General features: G+C 45.3%; 1 protein-coding gene across 1 annotated transcript in view; it reads right to left on the bottom strand.

Annotated features, from left to right (window-relative positions):
- Nucleotides 1-1868: 1868 nt before the first annotated feature.
- The window catches only part of LOC134563511 (fibronectin type-III domain-containing protein 3a-like), a 38867-nt gene continuing 21576 nt past the window's right edge, over nucleotides 1869-19159 (bottom strand). The window contains exons 6-27 of the mRNA XM_063421469.1: nucleotides 18732-18969; nucleotides 17526-17801; nucleotides 16580-16635; nucleotides 15315-15469; nucleotides 14997-15056; nucleotides 13804-13942; nucleotides 12936-12989; nucleotides 12176-12297; nucleotides 11922-12087; nucleotides 11473-11559; nucleotides 11005-11143; nucleotides 10456-10524; nucleotides 10033-10151; nucleotides 9825-9930; nucleotides 9105-9280; nucleotides 8471-8584; nucleotides 7797-7946; nucleotides 7179-7459; nucleotides 6484-6696; nucleotides 5786-5952; nucleotides 4980-5101; nucleotides 1869-4360 (exon numbers count right to left, since the gene is read on the bottom strand). Coding sequence (XP_063277539.1) covers nucleotides 4043-4360; nucleotides 4980-5101; nucleotides 5786-5952; nucleotides 6484-6696; nucleotides 7179-7459; nucleotides 7797-7946; nucleotides 8471-8584; nucleotides 9105-9280; nucleotides 9825-9930; nucleotides 10033-10151; nucleotides 10456-10524; nucleotides 11005-11143; nucleotides 11473-11559; nucleotides 11922-12087; nucleotides 12176-12297; nucleotides 12936-12989; nucleotides 13804-13942; nucleotides 14997-15056; nucleotides 15315-15469; nucleotides 16580-16635; nucleotides 17526-17801; nucleotides 18732-18969 — 3327 coding nt within the window. The 3' untranslated portion in view covers nucleotides 1869-4042. The remainder of the gene's footprint in view (nucleotides 4361-4979; nucleotides 5102-5785; nucleotides 5953-6483; nucleotides 6697-7178; nucleotides 7460-7796; nucleotides 7947-8470; nucleotides 8585-9104; nucleotides 9281-9824; nucleotides 9931-10032; nucleotides 10152-10455; nucleotides 10525-11004; nucleotides 11144-11472; nucleotides 11560-11921; nucleotides 12088-12175; nucleotides 12298-12935; nucleotides 12990-13803; nucleotides 13943-14996; nucleotides 15057-15314; nucleotides 15470-16579; nucleotides 16636-17525; nucleotides 17802-18731; nucleotides 18970-19159) is intronic.

Below are 19159 nucleotides of genomic sequence, written 5' to 3'. Positions count from 1 at the left end.
AGCCAGGAGCTACTTGCAGGATTTCTGCAAGGAAAGCAGCAAGAGAAGACAGAGAGAGCCAGTTCCCACAGGGCCACCTGTCCTCAGGGCCCACAAGAACCTTCTGGCTACAGATGCTTCTCCTCATGGATAGTCCTGTGGGGCACAGTCGTGCTGGGAATCATGGGATCAGTGAGTTTGGAAAAGCCTTCCAAGACCACTGAGTCCGAGGTGTGCCTGATGTCCACCTTGTCACCAGCCCAGAGTGCTGTGTCACACCCAGTCCTTCCTAGGACACCTCCAGGGATGGGGACTCCATCACCTCTCTGGGCAGTTCCAATGTTTAAAAACCCTTTTCATGAAGGAATTCCTGCTGATTCCAACCTAACCCTCCCCTGGCACAGCTTGAGGCTGTTTCCTCTCATCCTGTCCCTGTTCCCTGGGAGCAGAGCCCGAGCCCCACCTGGCTGCATCCTCCTGTCACAGAGTTGTGCAGAGCCAGGAGGACTCCCTGAGCCTCATTTTCTCCAGGGTAAATGCTGGAAGACACAATCCACTGGGCACCACACACTGGCCCAATGGAAGAGCAGCCCTCTTCCCCTCTGCTCAGACACGGGGGTTGTTTTCAGCATCAGAAAACAGGAAATGGGGTCACAGCGTGTCCTGGCCCTGCGCCGACTCCTCCGTCTGCCACGGGTCGTTCATCCCGGGCAGCTGCCGGCCAGCTGGGAATCATCTGTTAGAGAAATCAGGAGCACAGCCTGGGCATGTGGCTTTGTTCTGGGTGCACGATTTAAATCCTACGAATTTTAAGTCCCTGGAAGTGTTCAAGGCCAGGATGGATGGGGCTTGGAGCAACGTGGGATAGGGAAAGGTATCCCTGTCTGGCAGGGAGTGGAACAAGATGAGCTTTCAAATCCCTCCCAACCTAACCCACTCCATGATTCTACAAAATTTCACTGGGAATTTCTTCCCAGGCAGGACTTATTCAGGTGTTCAGGGTGCAGCCAGGCAGAGCCCGGGCCCAGGGACAGCTTTTCTTGTTGGGAGGTGTCCAAATCTGCAAGAACAACCCCAGCCAGAGCTTCTGATTCTTGGAAAAGGCAGCAGGAATCTCGCTAACATCAGATCTGGGATTTGCTGGACAATGCAGTGCCTGTGTTCAGCTCTGACCTTTCCAGCACCAATCCCACACTATTTGGCTCCACAAAACTCTGGCTTTTGAGCTGTCCTTGGGAGCAGAAGAGCTGCAAAGAGCAGAGCTTGGAGGTTTGTTTTTTAGCTGACACCTCTCACTTCTGCTAGAGCCCCATTCCCATGTTCTGGAGAATTCTGAGCACTATGGCAGGACACATCCCGCTGCTGGGTGTCCCTGCTCCCCTTGGCCTCGTGATTCCAGCCTGGAGAGCCTTCCCTTGGGATTCCCTCACACTGGCCCTCACTCTGCTTGCCTCCTCCCAGCCCAGCATTTTCCAGTTCCTCAACCCTGATCTTTCCTGAAGTGGAAAGTTTACCCAGGCTGAGTGTCCAGCTATTTGGGAATCATGGGTCAAATAAAGCCTTTCCCATCTTATCTTCATCAGATCATTAAGGCAGCGTCAGGAGAATTCCACACTCAGCAGCAAATGCTGGGGAAGAGCTCAAGGGGGAAAGGCCCTGAGCCCACACAAAATGATGGAAAATTGGTGATCAGCCCCAAATCATCAAAGAACTGTTCTACTTCACCTGGGAACTGCAGGTCCTTCCCGCAGCGTGAGGAGAAATGGAAGTGATATTCCAAGGGTACCAAGTTAATTCAGCTCTTAGTGACACTGAGCATGTTTCCCTTCCCTTGAACTACACATGACACCAAGTGAGACTAAATCCCACAAAACCACAGGAGCTCGGAGTCAAATTTGAATACATTTGTATTATTTATTGGCTGTATTAAATATATTATCTATTTGATAGTTACAATTTAGTAATACAATGCATGGCAGCTTTAACATACGTTTGAGATATCTCAAAATGACAGTACAAGAAAACTGAAGATACCTAAAATACATTAATGCCACAAGGGTACATCCTTCTGGAATGGACAACAGCTGATGGAAAATCTGTATTGCAGTAAAAATCCCAGATATTCTCTGGAAATATGAAATTTGTGGAAATCACAAAAGGATTCGATTTAAATTTTTTACCAGTGGTGACTTGTTAGTATTTACTCTGCGATCCTAATTTCAGGACTATTATTGCCATATAAACCTCTACAAGTTGGTTCTAAGGAGTTAAGAAAGAATCCTTTGGCAACGGAGATTTGTTGCAGGCAGTTTATCCGCTAAAGGGAGACTATGAGGAAAATAAAGGCAGATTGTAAACTCTTCTGCAAACTAGAGACTAATATCTGTATAAAACTCTGACACTGGAGGGAGAGATTTCTATGATATGATAAATGATTAACTTAAAGTTCTGCTACAAGTAGAACAATACATTCAAACATACATTTTTTTCTTTCCAGGACTTTTAATCAAAATAAATAGAGTACAAAAATGAAGAGTACGTTTTGAAAAGATTAATTTCAGATTGCACCATCAATCTACTGTGAAGAGGATTAAGTGATACTAGGTCATAATTTAGGTTTTCCACATCTGAAATACAACACAATGCCTCAAAACTCTAACACAATGTTATTCCTCAACTGCTGTAGGAGAAAGACCCTTAAAAGTGATTAATTAATTACCAGAAAAACATTGCCTGTAGCTCTGTCACATTCACCCTCCCACCCACAAGTGCATCGTTCTGATGGCCAAAGTGGACCCACAGACTTAGCAAAATACCCTAAATCTACCGTTCTGTGGCATGTTCCAAATGCTGTTGGCAAGACCCAACCTGAAACATTGGAAATTTGTGATTTCCAGCTTTCAAAAGCTTTGATCTAATGGAGCCAGAGGCTGCCAGGCTCCTCCTCAAGGATTCACAAGCAGATGGAACACAACAGTCAAATGTAGTGCACAGTGTCCACAAAAATATCCCCCAGCCAACCAGGACGACTTTCAGACAAGTTCATAGCAGGCTGAACACTCCCAACAGGAAAACCATGGAATGTGAAGCTGCTACCACTGGGATAGCAAGTTTAAAACATTGTATAAATGTTATCTAAAAAGAGTTCTCTCACATACGATTTGCTCACTGGGTTTAAGTTAGAAGGGCACCCAAAGCAGGCTGAACTTTTTTAGGTTAATAATAGTACAAAAACATTTGCTCACTTTGAGCCAAATAGTGTAACATTTATCATAAATGCACTCTTTCTCCTTAAAGACAACTCCTGTGCTGTTCTGAGCATGCTGCACAGGGAATTACTTTTCTCTCAGGCACTGAGAGTGAAATGTGGATTGGGCCAAAGCTGCTCAGAACAGCAGGAACATTCCGGGCAGAGCCTTTCCTGGGCATCCCGGCCGAGTGCCACGTCCTGCCGGCATTGGTTTGGATTAAAACCCTAAAAAACCCTGACACCCTCTACTCCAACACTTGAAATGATTATTACTGAATCCCAAGTATTAAAATAACTGTAAAGTAGTAATATCACTAAGTCAATATTCTGCTTTCCTTCTACAGTCTAGTAAATGTGGTATGCTCTAGTAGGCTCTGCAGTTCTGCTCTAAGCTCAAGCACTCGTGCTGCTGGATTTCATGGATATCAAACTACAGCAAAACCTGATGGAACAGCCATCGCCTCCTGCTGCTCTGGAGGTGCTGGGAAAGGACTGTTCCAGCAATGCCTTCCCTCTCCAACTGGCTGGGATGGGGAGAGAGGAGGAGTGTGCACACCCCTCCAGTGTGCACCATAAGGCAGCTGATTGCTGTTCTCTAACAGCTCACCCTGATTACAGAGGCCCCAGGATCACCCTTTCTACAAGAAATCTATGTCCAGCATTTGGAAAGGATCTGCCGAGCCAGCCTCGCCGGCAGCCAGCAGCAGGAGCGGGAACGCATGGAGCGAGGGGTTCCCAGCTAGGATTTCATTGAACTACCCATAAATACCCCAGAGAGCTCTGTACAGACAGCTGAGCAAGGCCAGCTCCGCCCTACTTGATGACGAAGTACTGGATGACCACGGCGAAGAGGATGGCGACCAGGGCGAAGCCGCAGAGCAGCGCGATGGCGATGACGCGCTCCTCGTGCAGCCGCTTCCCGCTCTGCGCCAGCTCCGCGCCCGCCGGGGCCGCGGCGGGGCCCGGCTCCTGGCGCTGGCAGCTGAACACGGTGCTGGGGCTGTAGGGGCCGCAGAGCTCTGGGCAGCCCGGCAGGTCGTGGCACTGGCGGCCGGCGCAGACGCGCACGCGGTACTCGCAGTTTGTCTGCGTGGCCGGCAGCCGGAACCACGGCTCGGGGCCCTTGTACACCTGGCAGGAGACAGGAGCCACTTCAGTCAGGAGCACCTCACTCACCACCGGCACCTGGAACTGCCCGTCCTGCTCCAGGCCTGCGTGCAGTGCTGGGCACCGCACTGCCCTCCTCCCTCCAGTTTCATGAAATCACAGCTTCAATCTCTGGACAATTCATGATTCCTTTAAGTTTCCTGCCACACCCCACACTGAAGCCTCACCTGGGCTGAGAGGCTCAGGAAGGAGAAAAAAATCATCCTGCATTTGTTTCCTTTAAGCTCCTCCACCCAAGAGAGGTGATTAATGGTGACCTCTGATTAACAGGGGCAGTGGTACCACAGACCATCAGGATAAAGAATCAAGAGCCAAAGGAATTGTTGGGAGAACTGGATAAACCGATGCTCACTCACTACACACTTTCTGAAGTGTCCCTGTCACCTCCTCAAACAGAATTTCAACCTTCAAATCATGGAATCACAGCATGATTTGGGTCGGAAGGGACCTTAAAGCCCATCCCATTCTATCCTCTGCATTGGGCAGGGACACGTTCCACAAGAAATATACACATCTTTTTTTTTTTGTAGTAACTCTTCCCAGTAAAAACCTCTCACATTCCTGATGCTGCATAAAAGGGTACCTGATCAAACTCTCTGCCAGCAGCAAGCTGAAGGATGTAAACAATGGAATCTCCTTTCATTGGCTGTAGAGGCTCCCATGTGATTTCAAAAGTGTTTTCTTCCAGCTGAATCACTTTGGGTGCTGGAAAATAAAGTGATTTGTTGGTGTTTTAGAGAAAGAACATTTGTCCCTACAAATGTACAGCTGTCATGCTTAAAGGCAACTCATTCCACTTAAAACACTTAAAGCAATTAAGATTTATTTCCTTTTTTCCTATTGATGAGACAAGCTTAAAAATGATCATTATTATGTAGATTACACTTGTCAGCCTTTTTGAGCTGCCAGGATGAGCCCATGTTTGTAAAGAGGAGCAGCACTTTCAAGTTATTACAGAACCCAAAATTTCTGTCCATGGGCAGAGCTGAAACTACGTCCTAACCATGGTTGAGTCAATTAATTTTGCTCCAGGCACTCAGCACTCTGACCTTCACAGTGACTTTAATGGTGACCTTTAATGTCCATATTAAAAAGTGAAGATCAGAGGAATAACTGTGCCCTCATTCGCCAACACACTGCTGTAACTTTGATGGATAACCCTGCAAAATGCCCTTCCAGCTGAGCAGAGGTAGGAGTGCTCAATTCAGGGGTGGAAGACCTGCAGTGCAGGAGGTGATCACAACCAAGGAGCCCTTTTCACACCCAGACAAAGCCCCTCACAGCGAGTTTGTGTCTCTGTTGCCACCAAAACTGGCTGAGGGTCAGGCTGTAGGATCCAAGCCTGCCCACCAGTTCCTTGCAGCAGTTACCAGGGCAGTGCCAGCTCACCTTTGAGAGGTGGAGGTGGAGACTTGGTGGTGGTGAAAGCACAGACCTCCGAGAAGGCTCCTTCCCCGGCATCGTTGTACGCCTGGATGCGGAAATGGTACGTGGTGGATTCGCTGAGCCTCTGCACCTTGTAGGTGTGACAGGGACCACTATAGACTGTCACAAACCTGGGGGACACAGAACACACACAGAGTTACCCAGCAATCACCGATGCGTAGGGCAGTATCAGACCTGAAACACTCGGAATTGAGTTAAGGACAAAGAAGTGATGCTGCATTCCTGGTGTCCCAGGTTTCTTCCCACTCAGGCTGGAGGGCCCAACTCCTCTGAATCAAGAGAACAACCCTTGAATATCCAAACTAAATTTGAAATTTCCAGTTGAAGAACAGCTGGCCAACCCCTGTTTCTTATACGCCGATCAGACTGTGTTTTTGAATGTCCAAAAATAACTCTGGCAGCACAGGATAGTGGTAAGGTATTTATTCCTATTTATTTATTCTTTAAACAGTATTTACTGTTTACAAGCAGCAGAAGTGCAAGACGGCACTTCTGGTTGAAAGATGGGATGCAAGACTGCAAAAGGGTAAACTCAGGGATGCCCAAATGACTCAGTGGTGCAAACAGAAGAGAGAATAACATAAAATACCTTAAAAACTTGACATGAAGCAGTAAAACCACAAAATCTTTAACGGTCTCACCTGCCAAACCTGTCCTCCATCTGCAGGTTGAACTGAGTAGGGTTGGGAATTAAAGCTCTGCTGGGCCCTTCTCCCCATTTCAGTTTAAGGCTCTGGTAGCTGAAGACCACACATTCCAGGTGGGGAGGGTCAGGAGGTAGTGGTTTGGTTTTGGCTTTCATGGAGTGACTGAAAGGACCAACTCCAAAGCTGTTGATGGCTTGCACCCTGATCCTGGGAATGGGAGAGAGCAGCTACGTAGTCAGGAAAAGTGCTAGGTTAACACTAAAAGCAACAGTTAAAAGGTGTATAGAGTATAACTCCAAACAGTAATGCAATGAATATGCAGCTTGAAATTAAATCTGAACTCAGCTTTAACCAAGACTGAGGTCACAGGAACTCCTGCTCTCCTCTTACCTGTCCCTCCATCATCTTCTGGCCACAGACCTGAGCAACTCAGTGAAAAATTCTAAACCCAGAAACCTTAAAGTCTTGGCTTTGAGACAGAACGTGAACCTTAACACCAACCACGATCTCACTCCTGCCAACGTCATGGCTGGAGTCTGGATATGACAATTTTAGGAGTATTTCTTGGAGCTGCAGGGTGAATTAAGCAAATAGTCTGCAAACTGCATGAAGGATTGCTCTAAAAACTTAAAGCACTCGCCTCGAAGGACACTTAAATCCTGTAAATGTGATTTCAGAATAATTCTTACCTGTACAGGGTGTCAGGCAGCAGATTCTCAAGGACATGGGTTGTGTTTCTCCCTACAGTGACCAGCTGCTTCTCCCCATACTCAATGTTGTACCCTGTGATCTCTGCCCCGTGGCAGCAGGGCTCTTCCCACTGGATTGCAAGGCACGTGGAGAAGGGAGGGGAAATTTCCATCTGATCCTCTTCAAGTAAGTGGAGCACGGCCACGGCTGCGGGCACTGACGGGGGCGTGGTCACCACACCCGTGTCCCCAAACAGCCCCACCCCAGCCACGTTCACAGCCTGAAAGACATCACACAGGAGTTACCAAATCCTTGTTTTCCAACCAGGCAGCCACAGCTCTCACAGCCTTCTGTGTGTTCTTAAAAGCAGCATGGAAGAGAGTGGAAAATCTCCTGAGTAATCTGTCAACAGGGCAAAGCATCTGGTGTTTCACAGCACACTGGATCTAAACTCCTAAAGATTGAGGGAATGAGGAGGGACTCGGGGACAAGAGAAGTATTTTTCCCAATTCCCTTCTCTATTGCATGAGCAGGTGACAGCACATGACTTTATTCCTCTCTAGCTGGAATTTGTCCACAAACTGTAAGTGCCAGTGGCACCAAAAGACTTTTCCTACCTGGACTCTGCAGTAATAGGTGGTTGCAGGCGTGAGCCCCTTGACCTCATAGCTCTGGCAGGGGCCAGTGTAGATGATGTGCATGGAGCCCTCCACCTGGCCCCAGTCCAGCCTGTACTCGGTGATTTCTGCTCCGTTGCACGCCGGGCTCTGTGAGGTGAGGGAGAAATTCTGCTCAGCTCTTGCACTTACACACCCCCAGCACACAGTGGGGAGCTCTGTTACACTGAGACACCGGATCAGAGTCACAGAAAAGGTCGGAAAACACCTCCAAGATTATCAAATCCAACCTTTGGAAGCACTGGGACTGGAAACTGAGGTCTGTTCCAAGGGATTTCAAGTTAAAAGGTGATACGTGGCTGTAACACCACCACAGATCAACACCAAAATTTTGACTGACCCACAATCTCTTACCACCTAAAGGAATTAATACACTATATATTAATCACCACACCATGAGGAGGACTAAATGCCACACAATTTGTCCAGTTAAGACTGCAATTTATAAGTGCCGGACTTTCCAAACCCAACACAGACATCTATAAAGAAACAGGCTTAAAATATTCCACCTCTACATAAAATATTTCTCTCATTTCTGTGTATCATAAACATGTCACTACATTTCTAAAAGCCAAACACTAATTTGGGTGGTACTGGAAGCCATCAACACCTACCTCCCACGAAACCACAGCACAAGTTGCACTTTTGCAGGTTATCAGGGGTTTGCAGCACTGCTCAGGGGGTCCTGGAGCAGTGCAAAGCTCTGCCTTCTCAGAGTGGGGGCCAAACTGCAGGAAAACAACACTGCATGAACACAGCAACAGCACTAGGGCAAGAACTGATGTGCAAGTGAAGCAAACAAAGTATTTTTAACTTGACAGGGAAGCAAACAGCAGAGTTCAGGGCTCAGTTTCAGATTCTTTGCAGATACTTGAAGCTGGCCTCTGCTCCCACAGGATACCTGAGTTCCTCCCACTGCCAGGGTTTTGTAACTCCTCCCTCTCCCAGTCAGGACATGCCCTCCAGCAGCAGCTGGGGACTGCTCCACAAAGACTTTTATGCCACTAACGTGGCATTAAGACGTTTATCCCACGCTTCTCCCAACCTGCCATGACTGGCATACACCCCTCTTCACACAATGCTGCTCCCACCACATCTGCAGAGCCTGAGCTCAGGGATAACACATCCAACACTTCCGAAGGCACAAACATCAAGAGGTTCACACAACAAACGGCTACAACCCCCGCCAGCATCATCAATCCTGTCCCCTGTGTGAAGTCAGTGAGATGTGGTGAGCGCAGTGGTTACCCCGACTCTGTTCCCTGCCCGGAGCCAGAAGCAGTAGGTTCTCCCTGGGAGCAGATTGGTCACTCCAAACTCGGCTGCTGGGCCCTGATAAACCACCCTGCGCTCGTCGTGCTCCGAGCTGGCCATCTCCAGCAGATACTCTGTGATCTCAGAGCCTCCATCCACAGCTGGGGGGCCTGGCAAACAAAAAGAGATTGGATTTTCCTATTAATTTCTCAATTCCCTAAGTTAGGGCAGGCTCTTCTCATGCATCTGAGCAGAAACACTTCATGAAGCTTGCTTTCCCCCCCGCCCAGGTACTGATAATTCATTTAAGATGGCCTTCATCAGGTTTTTCTTATGTATTTTCCCTGGTTTCTTCACAAAACAGTGCATCTTCATTAATTTTTGCTTATCTCCTTTACTGAGATAACAGTAAGAAAACAAGGGTTGGTTTTTAAATTGCCAAGCAGGTGTCAGTCCTGGGGAGACAGGAAGCTTTCTCATTGGAAAATACTTATGTCTGCTTAAGTCACACTGTATCACCCTAACAGAGGTGAACAGAAGCTTTGGTCTTCTTAAAAAAAATCCCACAAAACAAAACAAAACCCCCACCCCAAACCTAAAAAACAACGAAGGCCATGGACAGCACCTCTGTAATTTTTACTTTTTTTTCTCTGAAGATTTTTGATTTGGATGACTGAAATGAGAGCAGTGTTTTACTCCAACTCTGGTGCTTACCCCACTGCAAAGCGATTTCCTTGGACTTGGCTTTGCCCACCAGGGCGGGCACGGGACAGGGCCCAGGGTGAACAGCCGCTGTTGTGACAGTCGTGACATCAGAGGCCTGCCAGGTACACAGGTCATTGCAGAGCACAGACATAAAGCATTTGGCTAAAACATGAACAGAAATGGTTTCCAGATGCACCTTTCCCCTCCTGCTGCTCACCTGGCTCTCCCCACCTTTACTGGCACAGGACACCCGGAGTCTGTAGGAGGTGCCAGGCCGGAGGTGGTCACAGACGTGTTCCCGCTGAGCTCCGCTGTAAATGGGCTCCCACCTCCCTCCTGAGGGAAGGAAGAGCACTTTACCCTTTCAAACATTTCTAAAGTCCCACCTGAAAATTCACTCACATGATTATTAAGGCAGCCAAACCAGAGAATCAATTTGAAATGATTAATCATACAGAGAACATGTACAACACAACATACACGTGTGAAATTGGCAGTGATTGCTGGAGTAAAGCACCATTTTAGTTGGAAAACATGGAAAAAATCCAAGTCTAAAGAATGTCCAACATCTAAATGTGAATTAAATACCTCCAGGGATGGAGACTGAATACTGTATTAGGACCCAAAGGTGATTCCTTACCAGCTGATGCCTCGGAGATTTCCAAAGTGTATTTAGAAATGTCTGATCCTCCACTATCCTTGGGGGGTTCTGAAAGAAATCAACAGCTTAAGTTACAGAAGATTTAACATCAAGGCATTATTTTGTTACCAGCTTTTTGAGTGAAAAGTCATTCAAACAGGAAAGTCAATCAGCAAGAGAAACCAGTGTACCTAATGATTGACAATACATTTTTCAGAGCAATTTTCCTCCTATTATTAATTGTGATTACGCCAAGAAGAGTAACTGGGAAAACAATCCAAATTTCAGGTATCAGCTCTTGTTTTTTAAGTGCACATAAGACTTATTTAAACATCACAGTAAACTCAGAGCGTATCATCACAGCAGTCACTGCTTCTCAAAAATGAATGAACAACACCAGTGTGGCACTACAACCCTAAAATAAACCGGTTTGGGGTCCTGTTCCTGCAGTAACAATCCCTGCACATAAATCAGCCTGAGTTCCCTCTCATTCAGTCAGAGAGAGGCTGTCCACACCCCAGCAGCACTGGAACACCCCAAGGTACCTACCCCACGTGACTCTCACACTGTGGGGATGGATCTTGCCCTTTACAACAGGTTTGCTCGGAGGTCCAGGTCTGTCAGGTTTGGTGCTGTATTCCACCACCTCACCGGGGCTGCTTTTTCCTTCACTGTTGTAGGCAAACAGCTGTTGGAGGAGGTAAGAGAACAGAGAATAAGTGGTTTATTTAATGACAGTAATACATGTTGGTAATACATGAGGATAAACATGTGGATGATTAAAAAAAAATCTTCTATTAAAAACCCAACCAAAATAAAGACAACCATTTATACCAAAATTAGCTGGTGCAAAAAATCTGATTTGTATTATTACTTCACCAAAACCTGCTCTAACAACAGGTAATTGTTGGGACAAACAGGTGGATTCCTGCTGTCCCCATTCAAGTTGAAAAACTTCCTGGAGAATACTGAAGCCCAGGAAAGCACATGAAATTAGGAACAAACTGTGGTACAAACCCTGAACTTATAGGATGTACTCCTCCTCAGGTTTCTTAAAGTGCATGAGAGCTCATCTCCATTGTACTGGGGCTGGAACCCATAGCCCTGGCAAGGAGGGAAAATAAGCATGAACACAGTCACTGATTTTTAAGGTAAAACAAAACCCAGAGTGGACAAATCGCATTCTTTTTATCTTGAACTTCATTTCTGTGCCAGGAATTACGTGCAATACTTTGTGCCATGAATTGCACATAATACTTTATCTCTGCCATGAATCCCATGCAGTAGTTTATCTCTGCCATGGATTCCTTGCAATACCTCAACTCCATCATGAGTTCCATGCAATATTTAATTTCTGTGCCATGAATTCCATGCAATACTTGCTGACCATTTCTCAGAAGGTAAAAAAATGTTTATTTTTTTTCCAGCACTATGAAGGGAGTTTCCACACAAAGCCCAGCACTTACAGAACCTTCTTCCTCCATGTCCAGGCTGTAGGTGAGGGAGTCCTCTCCTGCAGGAGAGCTCCATTTCAGGGTCATCCAGGTCACTCCTGCTTCGTGCAGCACAGGTGGTGCCGGGGCCGGTGGCACCACCCCGGCCGTGCTGAACGTCACCGTCTCACTGAACCCACTGGGAAGGAGATTTTGAACAAGGGTGAGCAGCAGCTGATGGAATCCGGGGAGAAAGTAATCATATGGTATCCCTGGGCTCCTGTTACCTCATTCCAATGTCGTTTTTAGCAGCCAGTCTCAGGGAGTATCTTGTGGAGGGAGTGAGTCTGGTGAGCTTATACTGCTTCAGGTGCCCATAGTAACATTCCTTGAAGGGACCATTCTTCCCCTAGGAAACAGGGAGATCCAGAGTCACTCTCTGATCCCTGCGAGGGTCACCCTCCTCACTCTACATCTTCCTAAATCTCACAATCTGAGACTGGTTTGGGTTGGGAGAGACCTTAAAGCTCATCTTGTTCCATAGGCAGGGACACCTTCCACGAGAAACATCATTTCACTCATTTAACAGTAATTAAAAAACAAATTATTGAGCCTCAAGAATACAAAATCTAATGTATCATGGTCATCCTGAGTCTGCTGATGGTCACCCTGAGCAGTCTTGATAAGAAACCGCATTGGGACTGAGATACCTGATTACTTTTGGTGCTGAAAACAAAACTCATTCTGGAAGTTTTTTTATCCCTTTGCATTACATCTCAGCAAGACGCTCTAGAGCTGAGGGAGATTTGTGACACAACCCAAAGACGCCAAATGCTTACGCATTTAAAGAGAACACCGGAATTACTGGTGCCCTAGATGACAAATGAGGCAGTTTTACACTGTCCCCTCCCACTGATCATCTGTCCCTTTAAAATTGTCAGGGGAGTGTCCCCGAAATAGCTGCTGTACCTAAGCAAAGGGTATTTTTACGTGTAATTGCTCTACAGACGTCATTACGATTTTTTTTTGTACTAGAAAAGCTCTTACCTCATCCCATTCTAAAAGAAAATTAGTTATTTTGGAACCATTGTCATTTGAGGACTGAAAATAAAGAAACAGTGAAAAAAAGAGTTAAAAACAAGTAGCTGTAAATGTATTTTACCAATTTTTTACACATTGAATATTATAAACTCCAACTGCCTTTTAATACAAGGCTGCTGTGCTACTTCTTTTAGTCCTGATAGTTTAGAATATGAATTTATGAATAGTTTTATTTTATAAATGAAGCAGATTATATTCTTAGAGCTCTTTTCCTCATGTCATGCACTGTGTGCTCACCACCTGCCTGTGCAATCTAAGGGCTCCCACAAGCAACATCTGACACATGAAATGGGAACTTCTTCATTTTCTAAGCACAGATTCTACAAATAATTTCACTGAAGTCATTTAGCTGGAACCATTTTTCAGCATAATCGTAAGAAAAACATGAAAACCCAAGCAAACACAGCTACCAGTAAGTCTTCACAGATACTGGTTATATTCGTAAGTCAGATTAAAAATGAGATTCAAAGAAATTTAGTCTGAATGGGTCAGCATAACTAAAAGAACATTCAGTCAAATCTGTTTATCATCCATGACCTCAAGCAATGATATAAATAAATAAAAATCCATTTTTTCCTCTCTGCCAGTTCAGAAGAGAAGAGCTGACACACCAAAGCTGCAGGCAAGAAACTCAGCAAACATTGAAAAACAGAGAAAGGAAATTACTGTTTCATTATCAATCCTCACTGAGCAAATTAAAAGGCAACACCTACAGCACACATTGAATTCTTGACAAAGCTAACTTAAATACACTGCACAGGAACCCAGCAGAGTTCTCTGCTCCCCTTCACTCAGCCCCAGGTTTGGTTCTTACCTTCCACTGCAAGCTCAGGCTGTTTTTGGTGCGGTTAATCAGTTTTGGGGCTGCTGGACAGTCTGGCTCACAGCTCTCTGTAGTGAAGCTCACCACTTCTGAAATGGTTTCTTTGATGGAACTGCTGGTTGCTGAAACTCTAAACAAAGTGTAATTAATGATGCGGCTGTTGCACTGGCACCTGGAAATTTAAGGGAAGAGCTGGCAGCTGCAGGAATTTAATCCTGAGCAGTGGCTGCAGGGTGGGGGTCACACAGGTTCACCTGCTGACCCCAAACCCCCATTTCTCACCCTTCATTTACTCTGCCATTACTCTCTGTCACAGTGGACACATTTTAGTGCTGAAATACCTGTGGAATAGGGGATGAAAATTATGGCAGATGTACCCAAACGATAATAGCATACTTCACTGGAAATGAGCCATTTGCTAAAAACACCTTAAAATTCAAATACAGCCAACACTTGTGCAGGAATATGGGCACTAAACCGGCTAAATCATAAAATCACCATTTTCATAGCAATTGTTTCGTGTTTTCAGCAGTTTTGCCTCTTTCTGTGGAAAACGCAATCCACTGTGCAGGTGGAGCTGTGCCCAGCTCAACTCCTCTATGGCTTCAGAGCAGGACTTTTATCCAGGGAATCTTTCATCTACTCCTGTGCCCCAGCAGTGACTGTGGCTCTTCCCAGTGCTCCCTTGGTTTGTTTCACCAGCTGCTCTCTGGCTGGCCAGCCCAACACCTCCAGTCAGGATCATTTACTCCTGATCATCCCATCCCATTTCCCATTCTCACTTCCCTGCTTCCACTGTTGCAGGTCAGACAAGCATCTCTGGAAATCAAGCTGACAAGTCAGACTTTCAGATCCAATCTCAAGGCTAAATTATTTCATTTACCACTGACTTCAGCCCACAACAATCTACAGAGTGTTGTTCTAAAAAATATACCAGCAGAGAATAATTTAAAGTTTGTAACTGAGAAATCTGAAGAAACAGAGAAAGTGGTAGGGAAGGAAATGAGGTGGTATTTTGGTGAAGTTATAAGATAAATGGGACTTTAGATAGCAAACCCAGTGTCCACAGCAGGGTGTTTTTCACAGTATTCCTTAACTGTTTGTACCACCCCTTTTTCATGAAGCCACAACAACCCTGGAATTCCCACATCCACCAAAGCATTATTTCCTTCACAGCACCATACCTGGCATGATAATCAGTGGCTGGTCTGAGATCAGGAAGTGTAATTGTTAATTCATCCCCACTGTGAAAAGGCAAAAACAAACAGAAAGCAGAGTTACAGCTCTTCCTTAAACCTCAGGGCTCAAAGCTCATTGAAAAGCAAAACCACGTAGTGCACATTTAAGTTTCCCACTGTCCATGTAACTCTTTAGTGACATTACTTAAAATTTATTTCATGTGAAGTAGGAAGGTCTGCAAGTCAACAAACAGCTCCTGATAGAGAGATTGCCGATTGGTTAATGGTTTAAACATTGTGCTTAAAGGAAGAAACTAAACTTACACATAGACAGATTTAAATTTTCCATTTTTACCACTGTTGGATATTGCTACTTCAAATGTAAATGCTGCTGGACTATGACTATGGCTCTCTCCATTCTGTGAACTAACTGGGAGATTCCAGGACAGAACGGCTGATCTTGCTTGTATATCAGAAACCTATTAAAAGCATAAATAATGCAAGTAAGTTTGCTTTCTGCAAGAAAAGGTTAATTAGTAAATAACATGGCGTCGCTAATTGGCCTAGGAAACTCCTCACTGGAGGAATTCTTTCCCTCTGGAATGGGAATATAGAGGCATTCTTTGGAATGCAATGATTTCCTCTCTTCATTTCTATAAAGGCTTTCCCTTCCAATACCAAATTAACACCACACAGAGGCAGGAAGAGAAAATTCCTGCATCAGTGTTTCCATCACTCCTTTGGAGCAAATGCTCAGCTGGGGAGTCTTAGGCAGGATCCCAGATCAGACTTAGGCACAGACACCTCATTTTCTGACAGCTCCCTCAATCAATTCACTCATTGATCTTAAGGACAGCACAGGCTCTGTCTGTAAAACTCAAAATTTCTTGTCTGATTTTTTTTTTTTTTTTTTTTTTTTTGCTGCTTAATTCCCACACTCCAAGTTCTCTCTGCCCGAGGCAACACAGCGCTGTGGCAGCTTTAAGTACAGATGTCACACGCAGCAGGGAAAAAGTACCGAAGGACCAAAATCCCCCTCAAAAGCTGGTGCAAAGCAACACAACCCCTGTTTGCTGTGTGGATAATGCAGAGAAGAGCTCATTAAACTTGCTCAAGATCAAACACAGACATTTTAATTACCCTCACCAGACTCCATCTTCCTGAGTAAGTCTCCACATACTCAAATATTTGCTCCACTTTCTCAATATAACATCGAAAGAGGATCTATTTGTGTTAATTTTATCCTCAACACTCCTAAATCCTCTCTGCTGAGCAAAGGATGGTTCCAAGAGTGGACAAACCTCCAAGAGTTTAGCAGGACCCTGGTTTGCAAGGTAAAGCCCTCACATACCCTGGAAAACTGCAACAGTGGAATATTCTGGGATTACAGGCTGGCAAACTGAGAAATAGTGAATTTCCAGCACGATTGCCCTTTCCCAGCTATAAACTCTGACAACTTAACTGTATTATCTTCTCCATTAAAAAAAATCAAACCATTAAGAACAAAGCAAAAGGGATTGATAAAACACAAGTTATTTTACAGGAAGCACGGGCCCAGAAAATAATGGGATTTTAAGGCTAATACTTACGACTGGCTTGCCAATGCTCAAGTGAATATCACATTTCCTGGATTCTGTGTCAGGTTCTGCAATTTAAACACAAACCAGATTATCCCAAAGCCTGAGAGCAACCCAGGCTGTTACCAAAAGGCCACCACGAGATGGAGTTGGCCTCATTAGGTCTTGAACAATAGCACTTATTGTGCAAAGTTCATTTTCCCTGTTTGTTTTGGCTGCGTGAGAGGCAGAAACACCAACTATCCAAAACCAACAGTGGTACAAAAACTCTTTTAGTACATCCTGCACAAAGGGGATCTTTTCCTAATGCAGCAGAAATAGGTTTTCTTTGACAAACACAAAAACATGCCTCCAAAAGTGAGAGGTGTTAAAAAAAAGGACAGTAAGATCTTATCTCTGCCTTATGCGTTTTCCCGGAATTTCTGTGGCACAGAACATTCCCAGTTTGGAAGAAGCCTGACACTGTCTCAAAGCAAAGCACAGCAAAGCCAGTAACACTCCACGAGGTTTTTAGTAGCAATGAGGTATTAAAAAGCTGTAATTACAACTAATTAAACAGCAGCATCTACAACTGCTCAAATTTTCGTATTTCTTGAAGACTTAAGTGACTCCCAGTTAACCAAAAAGTACCACAAACAGTGACATCAGAAGTTCTGGAAGTACCTGGGGGTCAACCTCACTGGGAATATTGATCAGCCCTGGGTCAGAAACAAGAGGGAAGTAAAAAGGTTTAATATTAAATCTTCTCGAAGACCTTATTTTATCAATATCAAATGAAAAAACTTGATATTCCAACGATTCCTAGAGAAAAAAAAATTTAACCATAATGGATTTCAGGCTTCCTCTAATCCCAAACAGCCAAACAAATTTATAGATTCAGCTTTTTCAGAACCTGTTTTGCAATGAATTTATAGACAATAAGAAAATAACTGAGATTTCCCCTGTCCATGCCACCTACCTCCCATCTCTGCCTCCGTACTGCCCTTTGTTTTTCCTATCTGCTTCTGCTTTAGTGCCCCAACTGCCCCTTGCTGGCCCTTTCCATTCCCATTGGAAATTGTGGCATTGGGAGAAGAATTAACAACTTTATGTGGTGAGGAGGGAGGGCTGTTCAGTTTATTGTTGGTGTGACCACTGGCTTGTCTGTCCTTTAGCCTCTTCTTGAGGTGCTCCTGCATTTTGAGACTCCTCTCGTCCCTCTGGATGAAGTTTGTCCTTCCATGGGAACGTGGTTCTGCGAAGAAGGGAGAAATAACTTCATTATTCTGAATTATTCATTTGACATCTGAATGTACAAGCTGGAAAATGCATTAAAATTGAGCCCTGGAACTTCCCTGTGCTTTGTCAGTCTGGAAGTGCAGAGAGTTTGGAGTTTGGAGTCTTTTTAAACTGAATTTTTTGGCCTTTCTTCTGTCAGCTGCTCTAGATCCTGCCTTACAGCTACCTTTCTTCCCTGCTATAGACACATTTGCAAAAAATGAAGCAAATTTAGGACCCAAACTGAATTTTTCCAGCACAGCCTAAGTGCTCTTTTACCCTACATTGAGTCAAAATACGTAATTACCAATTCAAGCTTAAGAGACAATGAATGGTCTTACTAAGTTTAATTTCTGTTTTAAGTCTTGATTATAAAATAAGTATTAGAGCTTGGTTTAATTCAATATAGAATTTCAATACTCCTAGTCCTCCACTGATTTATTGTTTCGTTTCAGTTTTTTGAGTGGGTCTGCACTTCACCCTCCAACACGGATAACAACTTTTTTGGGTTATTTTTGTTCACTTTTCAGTCATATTTGGACTAGAAAGAAAAATACATTCATGTATCAAATTATGATCAGTTTCAATAAGCTTCATGCCAAGGCTGTGACAAAACTCAGTGTGCAGAGGTGTAAGGAAAGGAGTTTTAAGAGTCACTGCTGTGAGTTTTACAGTGGCAAAAGGAGGGATGCACGGAAAACACAACATTTCTCAGGTACAAACCTACGTAACTCCTTGAAAACAGAGGATTCAAACAGAAAATTCAGAGGATACACAACCACACTTTGCACATGGTGAGTACCTGACCCACGGGGGTGTTCTAAGTTAATACCAGAACCCCTGGGACTGTGTGGGGAGGCAGGGCCAGCTGTCCCTCCTGGGATTCAGGGCATTCCCGGGCTCTCACCTTGCTCCTGGAACACGTGTGGTGGCGGGTGCTGGTGCATGAACTGAGGTGGGATCTCTCCTGTGCCGGGCACCGCAGGGAACACAGGGTGAGGGGGCGGTGGGAGCAGGGCATGGGGGTGGTGCATGTAATGGGGCATGTGGGGGGGAGGGGGGGGAGGAGGGGGATGCATGGAAGGGTGGAACTCCCCCGAGTGGGGCACCACCACCACTCTCCGAACTCCGTTTTCTTCCACCACCTGCCAGGAAACGGGAGAGATCAACTGTGAGGCCAGAGACAATCCCGTGAAATACTGTACACTTAACAAGGCATTTCCCTGCTCCAGGTCACACCCAGGAGCAGCTGACAGGCACACAGTCGGGTTTGCACACCAGACTGGATTCCAGTGGAAACCAGGCAGGCGCTGCTGGGGTGAAGGGGAGTTTGAG

Source organism: Prinia subflava, chromosome Z (assembly GCF_021018805.1).
Source record: "Prinia subflava isolate CZ2003 ecotype Zambia chromosome Z, Cam_Psub_1.2, whole genome shotgun sequence".
Lineage (NCBI taxonomy): Eukaryota > Metazoa > Chordata > Aves > Passeriformes > Cisticolidae > Prinia > Prinia subflava.
This window is presented reverse-complemented; position numbering and strand designations above follow the sequence as displayed.